Source organism: Pseudophryne corroboree, chromosome 11 (assembly GCF_028390025.1).
Source record: "Pseudophryne corroboree isolate aPseCor3 chromosome 11, aPseCor3.hap2, whole genome shotgun sequence".
Taxonomy (NCBI): domain Eukaryota; kingdom Metazoa; phylum Chordata; class Amphibia; order Anura; family Myobatrachidae; genus Pseudophryne; species Pseudophryne corroboree.
The window spans coordinates 152884991-152904220 of NC_086454.1; the positions used below are offsets into that span (position 1 = coordinate 152884991).

Below are 19230 nucleotides of genomic sequence, written 5' to 3' on the forward strand. Positions count from 1 at the left end.
AATTGTCAAGTCAAGCGGAACGTGACCCGTCAACAGCTCCTCCTTCACATTCTCCCGCAACTGGGGGTGCGAGGAAAAGGCTAAGAATTCCGAGCCCACCCGCTGGCGGTGATGCAGGGCAGTCTGGAGCGAGTGCTGACATCTGGTCCGGACTGAGGGACCTGCCAACGATTACTGACATGTCGTCTACTGTCACTGCATATGATTCTCTCACCATTGAAAGAATGGTGGAGGATTATATGAGTGACCGCATCCAAGTAGGCACGTATACTGGCAGGAAAAAGAGGCAATTTGGAGGCCCTTGCAGAAACTGGCTTTATTCTACCTAAGTTGCCCTCCCTCCAGTGTGTACTCCGAAAGAGTGTTTAGTGCAGCCGCTCACCTTGTCAGCAATCGGCGTACGAGGTTACTTCCAGAAAATGTGGAGAAGATGATGTTCATTAAAATGAATTATAATCAATTCCTCCGTGGAGACATTCACCAGCAGCAATTGCCTCCAGAAAGTACACGGGGACCTGAGATGGTGGATTCCAGTGGGGACGAATTAATAATCTGTGAGGAGGGGGATGTACACAGTGAAAGGGGTGATGAATCGGACGATGATGATGAGGTGGACATCTTGCCTCTCTAGAGCCAGTTTGTGCAAGGAGAGATTGATTGCTTCTTTTTTGGTGGGGGCCCAAACCAACCAGTCATTTCAGTCACAGTCGTGTGGCAGACCCTGTCGCTGAAATGATGGGTTCGTTAAAGTGTGCATGTCCTGTTTATACAACATATGGGTGGGTGGGAGGGCCCAAGGACAATTCCATCTTGCACCTCTTTTTTCTTTAATTTTTCTTTGCGTCATGTGCTGTTTGGGGAGTATTTTTTTGAAGGGCCATCCTGCGTGACACTGCAGTGCCACTCCTAGATGGGCCAGGTGTTTGTGTCGGCCACTTGGGTCGCTTATCTTAGTCACACAGCTACCTCATTGCGCCTCTTTTTTTCTTTGCGTCATGTGCTGTTTGGGGAGTATTTTTTTGAAGGGCCATCCTGCGTGACACTGCAGTGCCACTCCTAGATGGGCCAGGTGTTTGTGTCGGCCACTTGGGTCGCTTATCTTAGTCACACAGCTACCTCATTACACCTCTTTTTTTCTTTGCGTCATGTGCTGTTTGGGGAGTATTTTTTTGAAGGGCCATCCTGCGTGACACTGCAGTGCCACTCCTAGATGGGCCAGGTGTTTGTGTCGGCCACTTGGGTCGCTTATCTTAGTCACACAGCTACCTCGGTGCAAATTTTAGGACTAAAAATAATATTGTGAGATGTGAGGTGTTCAGAATAGACTGAAAATGAGTGGAAATTATGGTTATTGAGGTTAATAATACTTTGGGATCAAAATGACCCCCAAATTCTATGATTTAAGCTGTTTTTGAGGGTTTTTTTAAAAAAACACCCGAATCCAAAACACACCCAAATCCGACAAAAAAATCTCGGTGAGGTTTTGCCAAAACGCGTCCGAATCCAAAACACGGCCGCGGAACCGAACCCAAAACCAAAACACAAAACCCGAAAAATTTACGGTGCACATCACTAATTATTGTAAACCTCAGCTATTGTATATCATAACTTCTCTTCAAGCTACTACATGTGTTGGACATTCTCAATAATGATATACATGATAAATCTTGTCTTTTGGTGCACATAACTTGTTTTTATGGCTCTAAATCTCTGTTATAGTAGTTTTGGATAACGTAAAATATATGGTAATTTTTTTAAATAAAAATTATATCTACATGAAAACAGGGCTAAGTGTCCCCCTCAATAGTCAGCACTAAAGTGTATATCCAATCCTTGCAGAAAATAGCTCTGGAAGAGAAACAGTTTGGGAACCACTGCAGTAGCTAATAAAATGCCTGGTTTGGTGACTAATTAGATACAGGACCCATGTCTGCTTTGTAATTATCTGTTTGAAAATAGTATTTTATAAAAAAAATAGTCTGTTTGGGGTGATTCTTTGAAATATTGTTCTGTGTGTTCTGAAATTGGGTATATTGTGTTATATTGGGTTGTTAAATGATTCTCCTTTACTGCATACTACAAACATACCATGGACACATTTTATTATTATAATTTAAAGAAAACTATAGGGTGGCATCAATATTATTAATTTATATGTATTACTGAGGTCTTTAGTTACTGACTTCATCATTAGATGTACATTAAACACAATATCATGGTAATATAGGTTTAAGCACCAGAAACAGTAAATATTACCTGATGGACTCCATTCTGTGCATTATAAATATATGACTGGGAGGAAATGGGGGTGGCTAGAGAGACGTACAGAGATGTTGCGTCTTTTGGGAGTGACGCAGGCGTGTTTCTGAGTGTGGTTGAGTACAAAGACGCTCAACCACTCACACAGGAGGCTGTACTCAGATGGAGTAACTGCACTTACCACAGGGTAGGTGCAAGTTTCGATGTTGCGACTGATGATCAGATGGTAATGCAGCGTCCATAGACTCTGACAGTGGAGGTCTCAGTCCTTGCACATTCGGACACACAGATGTACACTAGGGAAGGGCTATGTAGCAGCATTAGCATAAAGTCACAGACACAACTGTGGCAAAAGGTGAAATGACAGCAACAATTGCATCTGACCAAGAGTCAGGCTGAGACACAACTGTGGCAAAAGGTGAAATGACAGCAACAATTGCGTCTGACCCAGAGTCAGGCTGAGTGCCCACAAAGGGGCAGCAGTGCTGTGTTAGGAGCAACTATTTATCGCATAGTTCCTAGAAAAATATACTTCATTTACGGAGTATGTGACCAATAGCTGGCTTGTTTCTTATGAGTTTATGCACAGTTTCCATTGGTGTGATAATTCCCACTATATTGTTTTTCAGAACAAAAGAAAGAGGAAGAGGTCTGTCAGCGATGTAGCTGGTAAGTTATACTATCGATATATCGGGGTAAATTTACTTAGATGAGAGTTCTATTTAAGATGAGATTTTGCCCATAGCAACCAATCAGATTCCAGGTATTATTATCTAGAAGGTGCTAGATAATAATAAGTAAAATCTGATTGGTTGCTATGGGAAATATCCCATCTTAAATAGAACTCCCATGTCTGGTAGGGTGGCGATGTGGCATTTTGCAGGCGTGGTCCAGACAACGCAGGTGTGCCCAGACTGTTTTCAGGGTGGCTCCGTTATGTCACACGCAGCCGATTTGAGGGGAAAAAATGGTGCTGGACCGCCTGCGCAGCCAGGATTCAACCTTAAATTGAAGTGTTAGCACATCGCAGGGAAGTGCAACACACATGCGGGCGGCCTTGCCCTGCGCTAGACGGCCCCAGAATGTGAGTAAATAGATGCAAATCTTGCTGCTTATACAAGATCTGTGTCCATCTCTGAATAGCCCCCTATGTCTTTTACTTATACTCATTAATTCTAGCTGACACAAATAAACAGAGTAGTTCAGGTGCTGCTTGGCTTCTCCTGCTCTGGTGCCACTTGCCTGTGCCAATGGGTTTTTTCTTGTATTTGGCAACTCTTTTAGGGGTCTATTTACTAAGCCTTGGATGGAGATATACTAGGATATTCAATTATCCGCAAATTCGCGGCAATTTTTCGGCTGAAAATTTTTCGCGGCAATCGGGCGAAAATTGCCGCGAAAACGCTCCGTTTTTTGACTTATTCAATTCCAAACGGGTTTCATGTGAAAATTCTTGCAGTGAAAAGTGCAGGTGAAAATGGGGAAATCAGCCTGTACCCCAAAAAATGCTAAACTAACATAGGAAAACAGAAGAGAAGTGTGTTAGAGATTACATTAGAGAGTTTTTGGGGACTTAAATTGCGTGAAATGGCTGTTATATGCATTTTTTTTTTAAAATGTAAAAAAATGATAGAAAGCAAGTTTTTTTGAGCAAAATAAATGCTCTCATTAAATTTGGGGTACATGAAAATGGGTATAAGTATATATTTGGGTCATTTTAGGGTACTTAAAAAAACACCCGTCCCACTCATAAAGCACCCCAATATACCTGTCCCATACCTTGAACCCCAATTTCCATCACTTTTTACTTTTTCACCCCAAAAATGACATGTCATTATTGGCCAATTAAAAATAATTAAAAACTTCAACGTGCCTAATTAGTCATTAAGGGGGGTGTCCCAGGAGTTCTGTATCCAAACATTTTTACCTTAAAATAGTGACTTTTCCCAACTTTTCGCCTCCTTCAGAGTAGGTGAAGTTAAATTAGTGAAAAACTTATGACCGATAAATTTTCCTGGAAAATTGAATAGGCTGTAATTGCGTTTCGAGGGAAAAGTCCGTTATCACTGCTAATTGAATATACCCCATAATCTCTGAAGATAAAGTACCAGCCAATCGGCTCCTAACTGACATGTCACAGGCTGTGTTTGAAAAATTACAGTTAGGAGCCGATTGGCTGGTATTTTAGCTCCAGCGACTTTATCTCCATCCAAGGCTTAGTAAATAGACGCCTTAGTATCCTAGTAACCCTTATTATACCTTTTCTGCTCACTTTTTGTGTTTATATTTTATATTCTTTCTCTCTTTGTTTTGTCACTAGACAACATGATCCGAGTGGGGCCTGAATTCCAGGCTGAGATCCCAGTATGTAAACAACAAGGTATGGTCACTAAAATCTTTAGTCTTCTTTTGTAAGTCTTATAAATGGGCTACTAATAAATGTATATGTAATGGTAACAGATGTTTGTTACAACTTACTTGAGAGCAGGGCCATAACTAGGTGTGTACAGTGCCATTGCGGGATGTAGTTATGTGACTGGGGTCACGAGGCCGACGCCAAGATCCCTCCCCTTCAAATCCCGACAGTCGGCATGCCGACTAACAGGAACCATGTCCACGACATCCATACAGTAGGAATAGCACATGTGACGAGCGCAGCGAGATCGCAAGGGGCTTATTTGTGCTCGCTCCCCCCCACCCCGGGGAATCTAAGAGCCGGGATCCCAGCATCAATATGGTACCCCGGTGGTCTCCCAACCGGCAGTCATGCGAACCCAACCCGCCGTTGCAACGAGCACAGTGACCTGGGGACCCCCTGCATGTGGCTAGCAGCATTCCTGCCCTGTCTTCCTGCAGGAAGCAGAGTTGCTACAGAGCGACCCGGAGCATCCCAGGAAGACCAGCTATCACTAACATCTTTTATATTTTAGAAATATAAAATAAATAAATACAATGTTTGGCTTTGCTTCCCCCAGTGCTTCAGAGACTTACTGACTGACTGACTGACTGACTGACTGACTGACTGACTGACTGAAAAGTAGATGGTGTTTATGTCTATTTTGTGTCCAAGTGCTGCTATTATATCTATGTAAATGTATCATTTTTACATCATTCCAGCTAAGAAATAAATTGTACTATATATACCTTCGACTTTTTGTTTCCTCCTGTAGAGTAACACCCATGGACATGTTATTACCATTTGTCTCTGCTTCTATTCACAGACACTGAGACACAGGACATGGGAGACATATTATTGTGGGCACCATCTTCATCAGTGTCTGATGCAGAACGTATGTTTGAGCCTTTCTCTTTCTGTTATTTCTTATAGATAATCCTATGCTAGGTCTATAGCGTTTTGTAACACAAGCATTTTATAGGGCAGATGCACCGTATGTACATATGTCAGTGATTCCCACACGTTCTGGCCGCTGCTTCCTGGTAATAACACAACCCTGTGACTATTAATTTAACATGATTCTAAATCCAATCCGCCCCATTGGTGATGCCCGCTCCTTTCTTCTCCTTCCTTCACATATACACGCACTTTGGGAATTACTGACACATACAGATGTAGAATATATACTAGAAAGATTATCATAAAAGTTGCAAACTCATGTTACTGTGGATAGATTTTTATTTTGTGTGAAGCTGTTTGGTGGGGATGTAGTTATGTGTCGGCGGTTAGGAGACCGCTGGACACATTACCGACACCTACATCCTGCCCCCCTCTAAATCCCGACAGTCGGCATGGTGACTAGCAGGGACTATTCCCATTCGTGATTGTCCATGACACCTATAGACTGGAAATAGAACCAGTGGCGAGTGCAGCTCACCACCGAGCCCGCAGCATGCCAAGTGCAGTGAGCCCGCAGGAGGCTTGTTGTGTTCAAACCCCCCCCCCCCCCCCCCCACACCCAGCCGGCATTCCACCACCGGGATCCCCAGCGATGGTAACGCATACTCGATCTGTTTGGTGACCTGTGTGTGCCTACTATCTGCAGATATAATGTGTGTATTAGTAGATATAGGAGGCTGTTCATTAATGTAAAATCCCTCCGTAAAACCAAGCAAAACTGCAGTTACCGCATGATTTGAGTAGTGATCCCGCTAGGTTGCGGGCAGAGCAGGGCGCAGGGGAGTGGGGAAAATGTGTGCATGCCCATGCTCGAAGAGGGGGCACGGCTGGCCAGGAAGAAGACGCACCCCCATTGGGGAAACTATTGGGGGAAATGCAGTCAATGTCACAAATAAGGGAGTGCCCATATTTCCCCAAGCTCTCCATTTAATGTCAAAAGATGCTGTGCACATGCGGATGCCATCTATTCATGCGGCAGCTGCAGGCTGTTTTAGTAGGGCACTGGTAGAAAATTGCATGGAGATCCATGGAATTTTGACAGGCAATCCTGGGTGGTGACTGGGATCCTGGCTCTCAGCAGTGGGTGTGTTGGTGGTGTGTTAGTATCGGGAACAGTGTCAAAAGATGAAGTCCCACCAGCACCGGTGGACAGCTATCTTTTTTTACATTGTGAGCAACTATAGTGTTGCTTTAATGTCCAATTATGCTGTTTATGCATCAGATATCTGATCAATAGTGCGCCATTCCATGCACATTATGAAAATCATGCCACAGCCTTTGGGCCCACTGCCTTTGGCACTACGGTACAGGTACAGTAGAGGCTGAGACAAAAGTTGCAGCTGTTAATGTGTCCTCTATATCAGGCCCATATCCCCTAAGCTAGTATACAATTATATATAAAGGCAGGGTGATCTCACCAAATAGACCTGGAGTTTGGACAATGTGGGTTTCAAATTTGTATTACTTATGTCCTAAGGATCAGGTTCAATATGATTTTGAATTCAATCATGATATTGTCAATCATTATGGGGTCACTGAAATTCTGGTTCCGTTAGTGTGACACACTTGTAATGCTGCTAACATCATTTTAAAGGGGATGGCATTATAAGGTTAATGGTAAAGCAGCATATAAATGTGTAATGCTGGCTGTCCCCTGTAAAATGTGGTTGGCAGCATTACAAGCGTGTTACAGTAATGGAGCTGCCATTTCATTCTTCCCATAGATCAGGGGTGGCAAACCAGTCACAGGCAAAGATCCAGAAAAGATTTGTAGTCAAGGGCAAGAGGGACTATCATGCTATCATTTGTGACTATTTGTCACAAAGCCACAACCCATTTTTGTGTGCACAGCTTTCGGTATGACATTTGTAGGAGTATGACCTTGTGTCATAACCACATTTTTAGTCATGTTGTACAGTGCCACACACATATAATGCCCCAGTACAGTGCCACATACATATGAAAACGCCAAACACGGGTGCCAGATACACATTTGTCCCCAAAGTGCCAGATACATATATGCCCCACAGTGCCAGATACATATCTGCCCCACAGTGCCAGATACATATATGCCCCACAGTGCCAGATACATATATGCCCCACAGTGCCAAATACATATTTACCCCACAGTGCTAGATACATATATGCCCCACAGTGCCAAATACATATTTACCCCACAGTGCTAGATACATATATGCCCCACAGTGCCAGATACATATATGCCCCACAGTGCTAGATACAGATATGCCCCTAGTGCCAGATACAGGTATGCCCCCAGTGCCAGATACATATGTCCCTACAGTACCAGATATGCCCCCAGAGCCAGATACATATATGCCCCAGACCAGTTCCAGATACAGATATGCCCCTAGTGCCAGATACACATGTCCCCCTGTGCCAGATATGCCCCCAGTGCAGATACATATATGCCCCTAGTGCCAGATATGCCCCTAGTGCCAGATACAGATATGCTCCCAGTGCCAGATACAGATATGCCCCGAGTGCCAGATACACATATCCCCACAGTGCCAGATATGCCCCCAGTGCCAGATAGACATGTCCCCATAGTGCCAGTGTGCTGCTCACAGCGCTGCTACTGTGAGGGGAGGAGAGCGCAGCGAGCGCCTCTCCTGCCCATCAGTCTCCGGCGGTGGTGCAGGTGTCTATCTTCAATTAGGCGCCGGTCCGTGAGCCAATCAAAGCTCGCAGTCTGGCAGTCAATCAGGAGCCTTAGCTGCTGGTCTGCGAGCTCTGATTGGCTGAGGGGCAGGAGAGGAGCACACTGCGCTCTACTCCCCTCACAGCAGCAGCGCGGTGAGCAGCACTTGGAGGTGGGGGGGAGTCTAAGAAGTATGTGTGTCAGGCAGCGGTGGCCAGGAGCTGACCGTGCAAACATGCGGAGGATGAAAGAGCCACATGCGGCTCGAGAGCTGCGGGTTGGCCACCACTGCCATAGATCATGTTGTAACCATTTACAATCTTACTTCATCCCTTAAGGATCTTTAGTAGTGTCATTTATACAGACGTGTCTACTGTACAGTTTATATATGTCCCATCTTGCAGAAGAGATCAGAAAGCAGCAGTAAACGGAACTATCAGCAACTTATTACATCTAGCTGTAAAGATAGGAGTTTTCTATGCAGTGATTTTTAAGAGAACACTGCCCCTAGTTTCCTGACTTTGCCAAGATACAATAATGGATAACCAATAGGCTGAACTGTGCCTTGTGCATACACCAATCAGTTACTGTAATGCCCCTTCCTCTGTTGCAGTGGAAGAGTACATCAGCCTGGCCCAAAAATATCACGGCTACAGTGAGGAGCAGGTAAGAAGGGACGGGCAGAATGCAGAGATGGGCCATGCAAGGGCATAGCTACCATAGGTGCAGGCAGTGCAGCTGCTATGGGGCCCAGAGCTGAGAGGGGCCCACCTTACCTGTCAAAGTTACGTGTTATATACATTATTCGCTATTGGGTGGTACGTAGGGGTCCTTTCAAACTTTTTTTCTTGGGGCCTGCAATATATATAGGTATGCCCCTGGACTTGCTCATTGTAGTGTGGTATAAAATTAACTGGAGGGCATTTTAATGTTATATAATATGACTCGGGGCAAGTGTGGCCTCAGCTGATTACTTGGGGATAACCCGACTCTGTAGAATCATGTTATGTACTCACAGTACACGTTCAAGATACCAGCAGTCGGAATACCGATGTCTGAATCCCAGCACCCATCAGAACACAGGGGGTGTAGTACTGATGACCGGCGGTCAGGAGACCGGCGGTCAGCTTACCGACGCCAGGATCCCGGCAGCATACCGACGCCGGGATCCCGGCGGGGAGGGGCGAGTGCAGCAAGCCCCTTGCGGGCTCGCTGCGCACGCCAAACTGCGGGCTCGGTGGCGACCTGCGGTCGCCACGGGTTCTATTCCCACTCTATGGGTGTCGTGGACACCCACGAGTGGAAATAGTCCCTGTTGGTCGGCATGCCGACCATCGGGATAGTGACCCGTTGGGCTGGTGGAGGAGGTCATGTGACTGTCGGTCAGCTGACCGGCGGTCACATGAATACCACCCGAACACAGGTGTCGGAATCCCAAACAAGTCAACATTCCGACGCCGGAATCCCGACAGTCGGAATCCTGAAGGTAAGTAAGGGGGGAGGGTTAGGGTAAGGGATGTCATCGCGCACCGCACAGCAAAGGTCTTCTCCACAAAAGGAAACTAGACGCTTAGTGTCTGGTTCCCTTCACAGCAGGGGGCCAGCGGGTGGCACAGCGTCGGGGGGGGACCAACGGGGGGGCACAGCAGCTGGGGGCACAGTAGCAGATCTTGCCATGGTGCAGCGCCCTCCGGATGGCGCCGGCGCCCTCCGGAAGGCGGCGCCCCGGGCAAAAGTCCTGCTTGCCCGTGGCAAGATCCGCTACTGCTCACAATGTACTAACAATCTGCATAAGAAGAACGCAGCATCAGCCCTTATTGAGATAAGGAACTGTTCATCTCTGCTAGTAGTTCTGTGGCTACAATCTATTTTTACCTATCCCAAATGAATCAAACTACACTGCAATCCATAATACTATAGAAAAAGTGAAAATCCTTTTGGGCGCTGCTTGTCTACCGTTAGCTGCCTTCTAAATCCAAAATTGGACCTATCCCAAAAAAGATCCACGAATTTGGACAGAAAAAAGTGGTTTTGTGGACTAGATGGCGCTAACGTTCATGCAAGAGTGGAAATTGTGAGGGAATAGGAATACTTAGCTATGCTCTGTATGTCCCAGTGGTTGACCGGAAAGGCTCTACGTTCGGGTCCTCGATGGAACGCTCGACCAGGGGCAGGGGGATAGAAATAAAAATACACAATGTGTAGTATTGTTACGTACAAAATGGTAAAAAACTTCACCAATCTCATCCAGCGTACCTCACTTACAATGTGAGTCGTCAGATGATAAATGTAAAGGTATCTTTTAACGTAAATGATAATGGTTTCTTCACCTGAACACACCTCACTTACATAAAGGCAGGTGTCCATAATACATCTAGACTTTTTTAACTACTAGAAATCTATTAAGTAATGCTGAAGTCTCGGTTGATTGCAGTTGAAGATAACACAACATAAATATTACCTTTGCTGTTACCCAGTTATTTCTCACGTATTACAGTTACATCAGTGCTTTCCAAATCCAGTCTTCAGTATGTTTTCCAGGTCTCCTCACATAGGGCCTAATTCAGATCTGATCGCTGGGCAGTGATTTTTGCAGTCCTGTGATCAGATAGTCGCCGCCTGCAGGGGGAGTGTTTTTTCGCTGTGCAATTGTGCGATTGCATGTGTAGCTGAGCTGCACACACTGATTTTGTGCAGTCTCTGCACAACCCAGGACTTACTCTTCCAGTGTGATGAGAACAGGCTGATCGGGACCGGAGCTGACGTCAGACACCATACCTGAAAACGCGTGAGCCCGCCTGTGTTTTTCTGGATACTGCCTGAAAACAGTCAGTTGCCCCCACAAACGGCCTCTTCCTGTCAATCTTCTTGCGAATGTACGTGCAAATGGATTCTTAGCACCATCCCGGTGCATACACCTACGCAGTTCGGATCTGATCACCCGCTGTGCGAAAATGCGTAGCAGCGATCAGTCTGAATGACCCCAATAATCACAAGGGAAACAGCTAATACCACCTGCTGAACTTTTATAATGTCAGTCTGTAATGAATACACTTGTGCTCCAGTAAAGAGATATGGAAAACATGCCCTGTTAGGGTGCCCCGGGCACTGGATATAGGAAACACTGAGGGACTAATTCAGGCCTGATCGCAGCAGCAACATTTTTCTCTAATGGGCAAAATGTGCAGTGCAGGTGGGGCCGATATAACATGTGCAGAAAGAGTTAGATTTGGGTGGGGAATGTTCAAACTGAAATCTAAATTGCAGCGTAAAAATTAGAGATGTGCACCGGAAATTTTTCGGGTTTTGTGTTTGGATTCGGTTCCGCGGCCATGTTTTGGATTCGGACGCGTTTTGGCAAAACCTCCCTGAAATTTTTTTGTCGGATTCGGGTGTGTTTTGGATTTGGGTATTTTTTTTTTCAAAGAACCCTAAAAAACATCTTAAATCATAGAATTTGGGGATCATTTTAATCCCATAGTATTATTAACCTCAATAACCATAATTTCCACTCATTTCCAGTCTAATCTGAACACTTCACACATTATTTTTAGTCCTAAAATTTGCACCGAGGTCGCTGGATGACTAAGATAAGCGACCCAAGTGGTCGGCACAAACACCTGGCCCATCTATTAGTGGCACTGCAGTGTCAGACAGGATGGCACTTCAAAAAGTAGTCCCCAAACAGCACATGATGCAAAGAAAAAAAGAGGTGCACCAAGGTCGCTGGATGGCTAAGCTAAGTGACCCAAGTGGTCGGCACAAACACCTGGCCCATCTAGGAGTGGCACTGCAGTGTCAGACAGGATGGCACTTCAAAAAATAGTCCCCAAACAGCAGATGATGCAAAGAAAAAAAGAGGTGCACCAAGGTCGCTGGATGGCTAAGCTAAGCGACCCAAGTGGCCGACACAAACACCTGGCCCATCTAGGAGTGGCACTGCAGTGTCAGACAGGATGGTACTTCAAAAAATAGTCCCCAAACAGCACATGATGCAAAGAAAAAAGAGGTGCACCAAGGTCCCAGGATGGCTAAGCTAAGCGACCCAAGTGGCCGACACAAACACCTGGCCCATCTAGGAGTGGCACTGCAGTATCAGACAGGATGGCACTTAAAAAAATAGTCCCCAAACAGCACATGATGCAAAGAAAAAAAGAGGTGCACCAAGGTCGCTGGATGGCTAATCTAAGCGACCCAAATTGCCGGCCTCCCTCGACATTTTTGTTCTCCATCTTCTAATGTGTGGAATTATATGCCAGTAATATATCAATAGCTGTACCGTACTGCTATATATATATATATATATATATATATATATATATACTGGTGGTCAGCAAAATTCTGCACTGTCCTCCTACTATACACTGCGCACAACTACAATGCAGCACAGATATGGATAGTATACTTGACGACACAGAGGTAGAGCAATGGACTACTGTACCGTACTGCTATATATATATATATATATATATATACTGGTGGTCAGCAAAATTCTGCACTGTCCTCCTACTATATACTGCGCACAACTACAATGCAGCACAGATATGGATAGTATACATGACGACACAGAGGTAGAGCAATGGAGTACTGTAATGTACAGCTATATATATATACTGGTGGTCAGCAAAATTCTGCACTATCCTACTATATACTGCGCACAACTACAATGCAGTACAGATATGGATAGTATACTTGACGACACAGAGGTAGAGCAATGGACTACTGTACCGTACTGCTATATATATATATATATATACTGGTGGTCAGCAAAATTCTGCACTGTCCTCCTACTATATACTGCGCACAACTACAATGCAGCACAGATATGGATAGTATACTTGATGACACAGAAGTAGAGCAATGGACTACTGTACTGTACTGCTATATATATTTACTGGTGGTCAGCAAAATTCTGCACTGTGCTCCTACTATATATACTGTGCACAACTACAGTGCAGCACAGATATGGATAGTATACTTGACGACACAGAGGTAGAGCAATGGACTACTGTACCGTACTGCTATATATATATATTTACTGGTGGTCAGCAAAATTATGCACTGTCCTACTACTGCGCACAACAACTAAAATACACCACAGGTATGGATGGATAGTATACTTGACGACACAGAGGTAGGTAGAGCAGTGGACTACTGTACCATACTGCTATATATTATATACTGGTGGTCAGCAAAATTATGCACTGTCCTCCTACTACTGCGCACAACAACTAAAATGCACCACAGGTATGGATGGATAGTATACTTGACGACACAGAGGTAGGTAGAGCAGTGGACTACTGTACCGTACTGCTATATATTATATACTGGTGGTCAGCAAAATTATGCACTGTCCTCCTACTACTGCGCACAACAACTAAAATGCACCACAGGTATGGATGGATAGTATACTTGACGACACAGAGGTAGGTAGAGCAGTGGACTACTGTACCATACTGCTATATATTATATACTGGTGGTCAGCAAAATTATGCACTGTCCTCCTACTACTGCGCACAACAACTAAAATGCACCACAGGTATGGATGTGTCAAAGTCAAAAATATTACATAGAGAGACCATATAAACTGCACACATATAAGTCGCTATACTTGCAAATATGCGCAGCGAGCACAGCAATATATGGAAACACACGCATTTGCTCGGACATGGCACAGAGATGGATTCGGCACTTGTTTCATACAGTACATGGTTATAATAATGAACAGCACCAGACATCATGGAGATTTAGAATTGGCTAATGAATTAATGTCATGGATGTGTATCATTCGAACCGAACCAGATAAACACATCATGTTTGGTATTGAAGCAAGCAGAATCAGGTGTGGGTTAGTTTGAGGCCTGTTGTGTTGTTGTGGGACATTGCAGCGGATAGATATGATTATATGAATAAAAGCTAAGATCATATTGTTAGAACAATGGATGCTCAAGACAACCTTTTACTAAGTTTTCAGGGCTGAACCTGATTAGCATATACAAAGAGAATGGTGACTCAATACAAAGGAGAAAGAAAGACCCCTCCCCCAGGTACTGGTCAAACAGGAAGGTAGTGGTCAGGTGTGGCCTCAGAGAACAGATGTAATGTAGCTACACTCACAGACACACACACAGCTACCTGGCACCAAGCAGCATGGCGGCTGAATCCCCAGGACATCCTCCAAACTAAAGGCTAAGTATTGAACCTCACATGGCTAGATAAGGAAACAGATAGATTGCTTTCTGGTTTAAATAGGATATTGTAACTTGGTTGTGTGATTGTTGGGTGTTTGTGGATACTCTGTGAAGTCCGTGATGAATTGGAACAGTATACAATCGGTAGCATAGGATTTGTGGTATTTGTTTGCCTATGGAAATTTAAAATAGATTGTGCTGGTTAGTTATACTATATATCCTGTTAATCATAAATACCACCATGCAGTTACGTTTGTGTTAATTACATTGTGATCTGGTCTTGTGATGAATATGCTCTGGTTATTGAGATACTGAAGTTGTTTGGGATGTGAAATTATGAGATGGTTCTAGGAAGTTGGATTACATTGTGAAAGGTGTTTTAGATGGTTTGGAATTGTAAAATCAGAACATATGCATTGTTTTGAGGCTTGGACATTTTGGAAGAAAATGGAGTCTTGTGTTTTCTGCTATGTGATTGTGGTTTAGTATAGAGTGCCATGTGTTTGGACCTGCAAATCTAAAATGGCTGCTGCTGGATGTCTTCCCCTCCCCCTTTCAGGCATGTGGTGCAGTCTTTAGAATTATGGGAGGTTTCTCAAAATGGAGTCTAGCTTCCATCCCATGCTGTATTCAGCATTGACTAACTGCGCAGCGATTGTCTCTCACATGTGTAGTTTTATCTGCAACCATGTTGTCTCTTATTTAATGTTATCATTGTCTTTCTGTGAGCCAATTTCTCTCTCTCTCTCTCTCTATCTCTCTCTCTCCTCTTTTCCCTTATATCTCTCATAGTATTATAGTATTGTATTGTATTGCATTTAGGTCAGTGTAGTATTGTCTTTTTGTATTTATTGTTTAGTTCTGTGGTTAGGAAGTCTTTGTTATATTGTAGTGTATCATTTGTACTGTTATCCCCTTTTACAAGTATATTAGATATAATACAGTTAATAGGCTTTGGAACCTAAACCAGTATCTGTGTATTTTCTATAATGTTAAGTGTTCACTTGAGCGTCGGTGACGCTCAAGCAGCTTTGTAGTTAGTCAGGTTACACAAGGTTGCATTTACACCCTGTACTCACATTAAGGTATTCAGTGTATTTCATTGGTATAAGGTTTTAACATAAAGGTATAGCGTTGTGAGCGTCTGCGCCGCTGGTGACCTCCTCGTGGTCTCGAGCGTATGCTACGCTACAGCGAATCATTCCCCTAGACATAACCAATAACGTGTCCTGTGATCACTGGGCCGTGAGCGAACGTGACGCTTGAGCGTCTCGCCTACGGCTGAGCGATCGCTACGCAGATAGCGTACCATTACGGTACTTCTTAAGTAAACAGCGTACAGTGTTCTTAGCTTCATAAAGGGTTGTTTATACGACAAAGGAATTTAGCATTGTCAATTGCGGGCTCGTCCTATACTTCTCATATCTGCACTAGGTAGATCAGCAGACATTATCCCTCCAGCAAAGGGTGGGAGGTTGTCTCACAGTGCTGACGGGATAAGCGTCTGCTTCGCTTAGATAAAGAGTGCTGAAGGAACCCGGTAACCGGAGGTAAGAACAGTACGCTATTGTCTTTGAAAATCTGGTTTTTATTTCAATTTGGTGCCAACTACACACTCAGGCCTAGAATAACTTTAGGAGTTTTGAATGATGACTTTCTTTGTGACAAGAGGCCGCATGGTCTGTCCACCATTTTGTGTGACCCTCATGGAGGTGGAAGGGGGAGGAGCAGCGGCCATTTTGGGAAGGTCAAAAAAAAATTTTTTTTCTGAGCGGCTGGTTTTCAGTTGACTCAGGAAACAATCAGCCATCCACTGTCAAAAAGAAATCATCATTTAATGAGGTTTTTTTTTTTTATGCATTTATTTAATCTATATCATAGTCAATCATAAGTAATAGTGATTGGTACTTATATGTAATTTCATATGCGTGTGCTTACATCAATGTATGTTATTAGATTAAATTTAGAATTGCATTTTCATCTGTGTAAGTTTCACATATCACTATTCCTGTTTGCCAATTTTATAGTTGATAGAAAGTGCTAAAAAGAGATTTGCTGTTATTTAATAGTAGAGGTAATAGTTAAAGTATAGAACAAACACACGGTTTGTCTGAGATACAAGGCAGTCAGTGTGGATTGCGGTAGATGATCAGGGATCACCTACATTGATAAATAAATATATTGTGTTACGGTGGATCCTTTGCATTGCGTACACGTGTCGCTAACAAAGACTAGCGTACGCAATCCAAAAGGCAGACGCACGCAGCGTTCATTACGCAACGTAGCGTCCGGTTACGCCCACGTAGCTCAAGTTGTGATAAAGTGAAGTAACGCAAAGGCGATAAGTAACGCACAGCGGTAGATAACGCGAAGCGGTAAATAACGCAAATCTATTTTTAGAAAATCTGAAATTTAGTTTAACAGATCCTGCTCCTAATTGGTAACACTGTTGGGCTAAAGACAAATTTCTGCGCAGAAATAGATATAGAAACAAAAGTGTACATGTGTTGAGTGAGTGTGTTTTGTATACAAAAGTTTATATAACTTTAAGGTGGAACCAAAAGGAAAGCCGGGTACTCGTCAAGGGACATACGTGTAAGTGACATATACGGTGGCCAGGGAGGCATCCCTGGTTAAATAATATTTGAGCATTAGAGTATAGCGGACCATAAGGTAACAAGACCAGGAGGTCATAAGGTAACAAGACCAGGAGGTCATAAGGTAACAAGACCAGGAGGTCATAAGGTAACAAGACCAGGAGGTCGTAAGGTAAAAGGTCCGCTATAAAAGTCCAGTGGCACAACGCCTGGGGTGTTGGTGCAGAACCCATATAGGCCATACAAGCTCTGGCTGAAGGAATCGCAGCCGGAAACACAGATTCCATTGATCTTTCAGTACATGACAAGTAGTGCTCGTATACTGAACGATTGGACCGCACGTTATTGTGTGCAGTAGTTAGTAATCTGACCTAATACCATTAGAGTAAAGTGGTCACAAACGCTATCTGTACATTCTGACGTGATTTGTGTAATTTTTTATTTTTGGAAGGGAAGTTCGCTGGTCACTCAGGAACTATCTAACAACCCCAACTTTACTGGAAAGAGTAAGTGTCCTGCGGGTAACCCTCATATGTTCCAGTAAACTAAAGGTTCACAGGGGCCCTAGGTTGGGTCCAGCAGCTCTGGCTACAGTGATTGCAGCACAGGCCAACGTGGGCGAGAAGTAAGTGGGGTACTTGATAAACCACCACCGCCGGCCTGCCCAAGGACATCTTGGTTTGTTTGTAAGGGTTCGCTGAAAGCCTTGATATTCAAGGAGGAATAGGCAACGCCTGCAGATTATGGGGGCCATTTGTTCAGGTAGGGGGCGATCAACCTCGGTTCGGGTTGATTCAGAGAACCGATCCATCGGGTCGGCACGATATGTGATGTGTAAGAAATATGGAAATCACGCTGAAGTTTTATGTGATGAATGGGAGAGAATGACTGTACAAGACAGGGACAAATTCCCAAGAATAGGTAGCTTCAGTCCAGTAGTGTTACAAAATTTAAGGAGGAGGATAAGTCTCGTTGAACCAACGAAGAGACAAAATAAACATTATGAATATTTACAGTTATGGCAACAGGAAAGTGAATTACAAAAAGAGTCTATTGACTTTTCTGACTCTTATCTTGAGAGGAGAGATATGGCAGCAGGAGAGGAGTTGATTGCGGAGAGAAAAGCACAAAGGTGGAACAATAAAAACGCTCTTAGCAACTGTAATATAGATTATAAGAATAAGTGTAATAAATGTAACAATGATTATTGTAATACTGTTGAATGTACAACTATTAACCTGTGCAAGCTGCACCCCATGTCAAACCTCCCTCAGGAATACAAACAAGAAAGTGAGCCCAGAACGATGTCGGCGCCTCTTCCAGAAGCCATCCTACAAGACATCCAGGTGGACACGACCAAATTGGTAAAGGCAATAATCAAACCCCCTAACGGAGGGTCAGGTGAGGTCGTGTCCACAGGTACGTACAATGTTTTATATCACGCACAAACAAATGTACCCCATATTGTAAGACCAAAACAAGGTGATGTGATTGAGTTTAGTCCTGTCAGGGTGATCACAGTCCCCAATGGGAAGACTGATGATCAGGGAACCATTCCCGTCAAGGACAGTGCAATGCGCCATCCCTGGTCCCGGACAGAATTGAGATCAATCATGTCTGATTACCCAGATCCTAGGAAAGATCTAACTGTATGATCAAAGATTCACAGAAGGCATATCAACTCCCTAGACAACGACATAATCATGGTATCCAAGGAATCAGGTAGGTACAGGGAAAGCGGTTGATGGTGATGAGCATCCAAGCGTTTGAGGAGGCATCAAATCAACCAAAACCCCAGGCCATTGGCACATGGAGGAACTTCAAAAGTTATGACACACCAAATTACAAGCAGGGATCATATAGGAAGAATTTTGGGCCACACCCATAATATATAGTTAGGAAAGGTGATCATTAGGACTGATGGTAAGCCTGAGGTAACGGTTAATAAATTGGGAGGTCATTCACTGAAGACACAGGAATGACCAGGTTAAACGTTGTAAATGTATTTGTGAAAAATGTTTTTTCTTTCTCTCTCTATCCCCATCTCTGACGATTATTGGTAAGAATTCAAACATTGCATATTCGCTTGGTCCTTGCAGAAGTCTACCAAACCCCAGCATGACCTATCCACCACAATGTATTCTGGCCAGATACAGACAGTGGAATAAT

General features: G+C 44.0%; 1 protein-coding gene across 1 annotated transcript in view; it reads left to right on the forward strand.

Annotated features, from left to right (window-relative positions):
• LOC134968690 (REST corepressor 2-like) overlaps positions 1 to 19230 on the forward strand; it is a 29996-nt gene that overhangs the window by 4215 nt on the left and 6551 nt on the right. Inside the window, exons 2-5 of the mRNA XM_063944204.1 lie at positions 2889 to 2928; positions 4580 to 4639; positions 5481 to 5549; positions 8887 to 8939. Coding sequence (XP_063800274.1) covers positions 2889 to 2928; positions 4580 to 4639; positions 5481 to 5549; positions 8887 to 8939 — 222 coding nt within the window. The remainder of the gene's footprint in view (positions 1 to 2888; positions 2929 to 4579; positions 4640 to 5480; positions 5550 to 8886; positions 8940 to 19230) is intronic.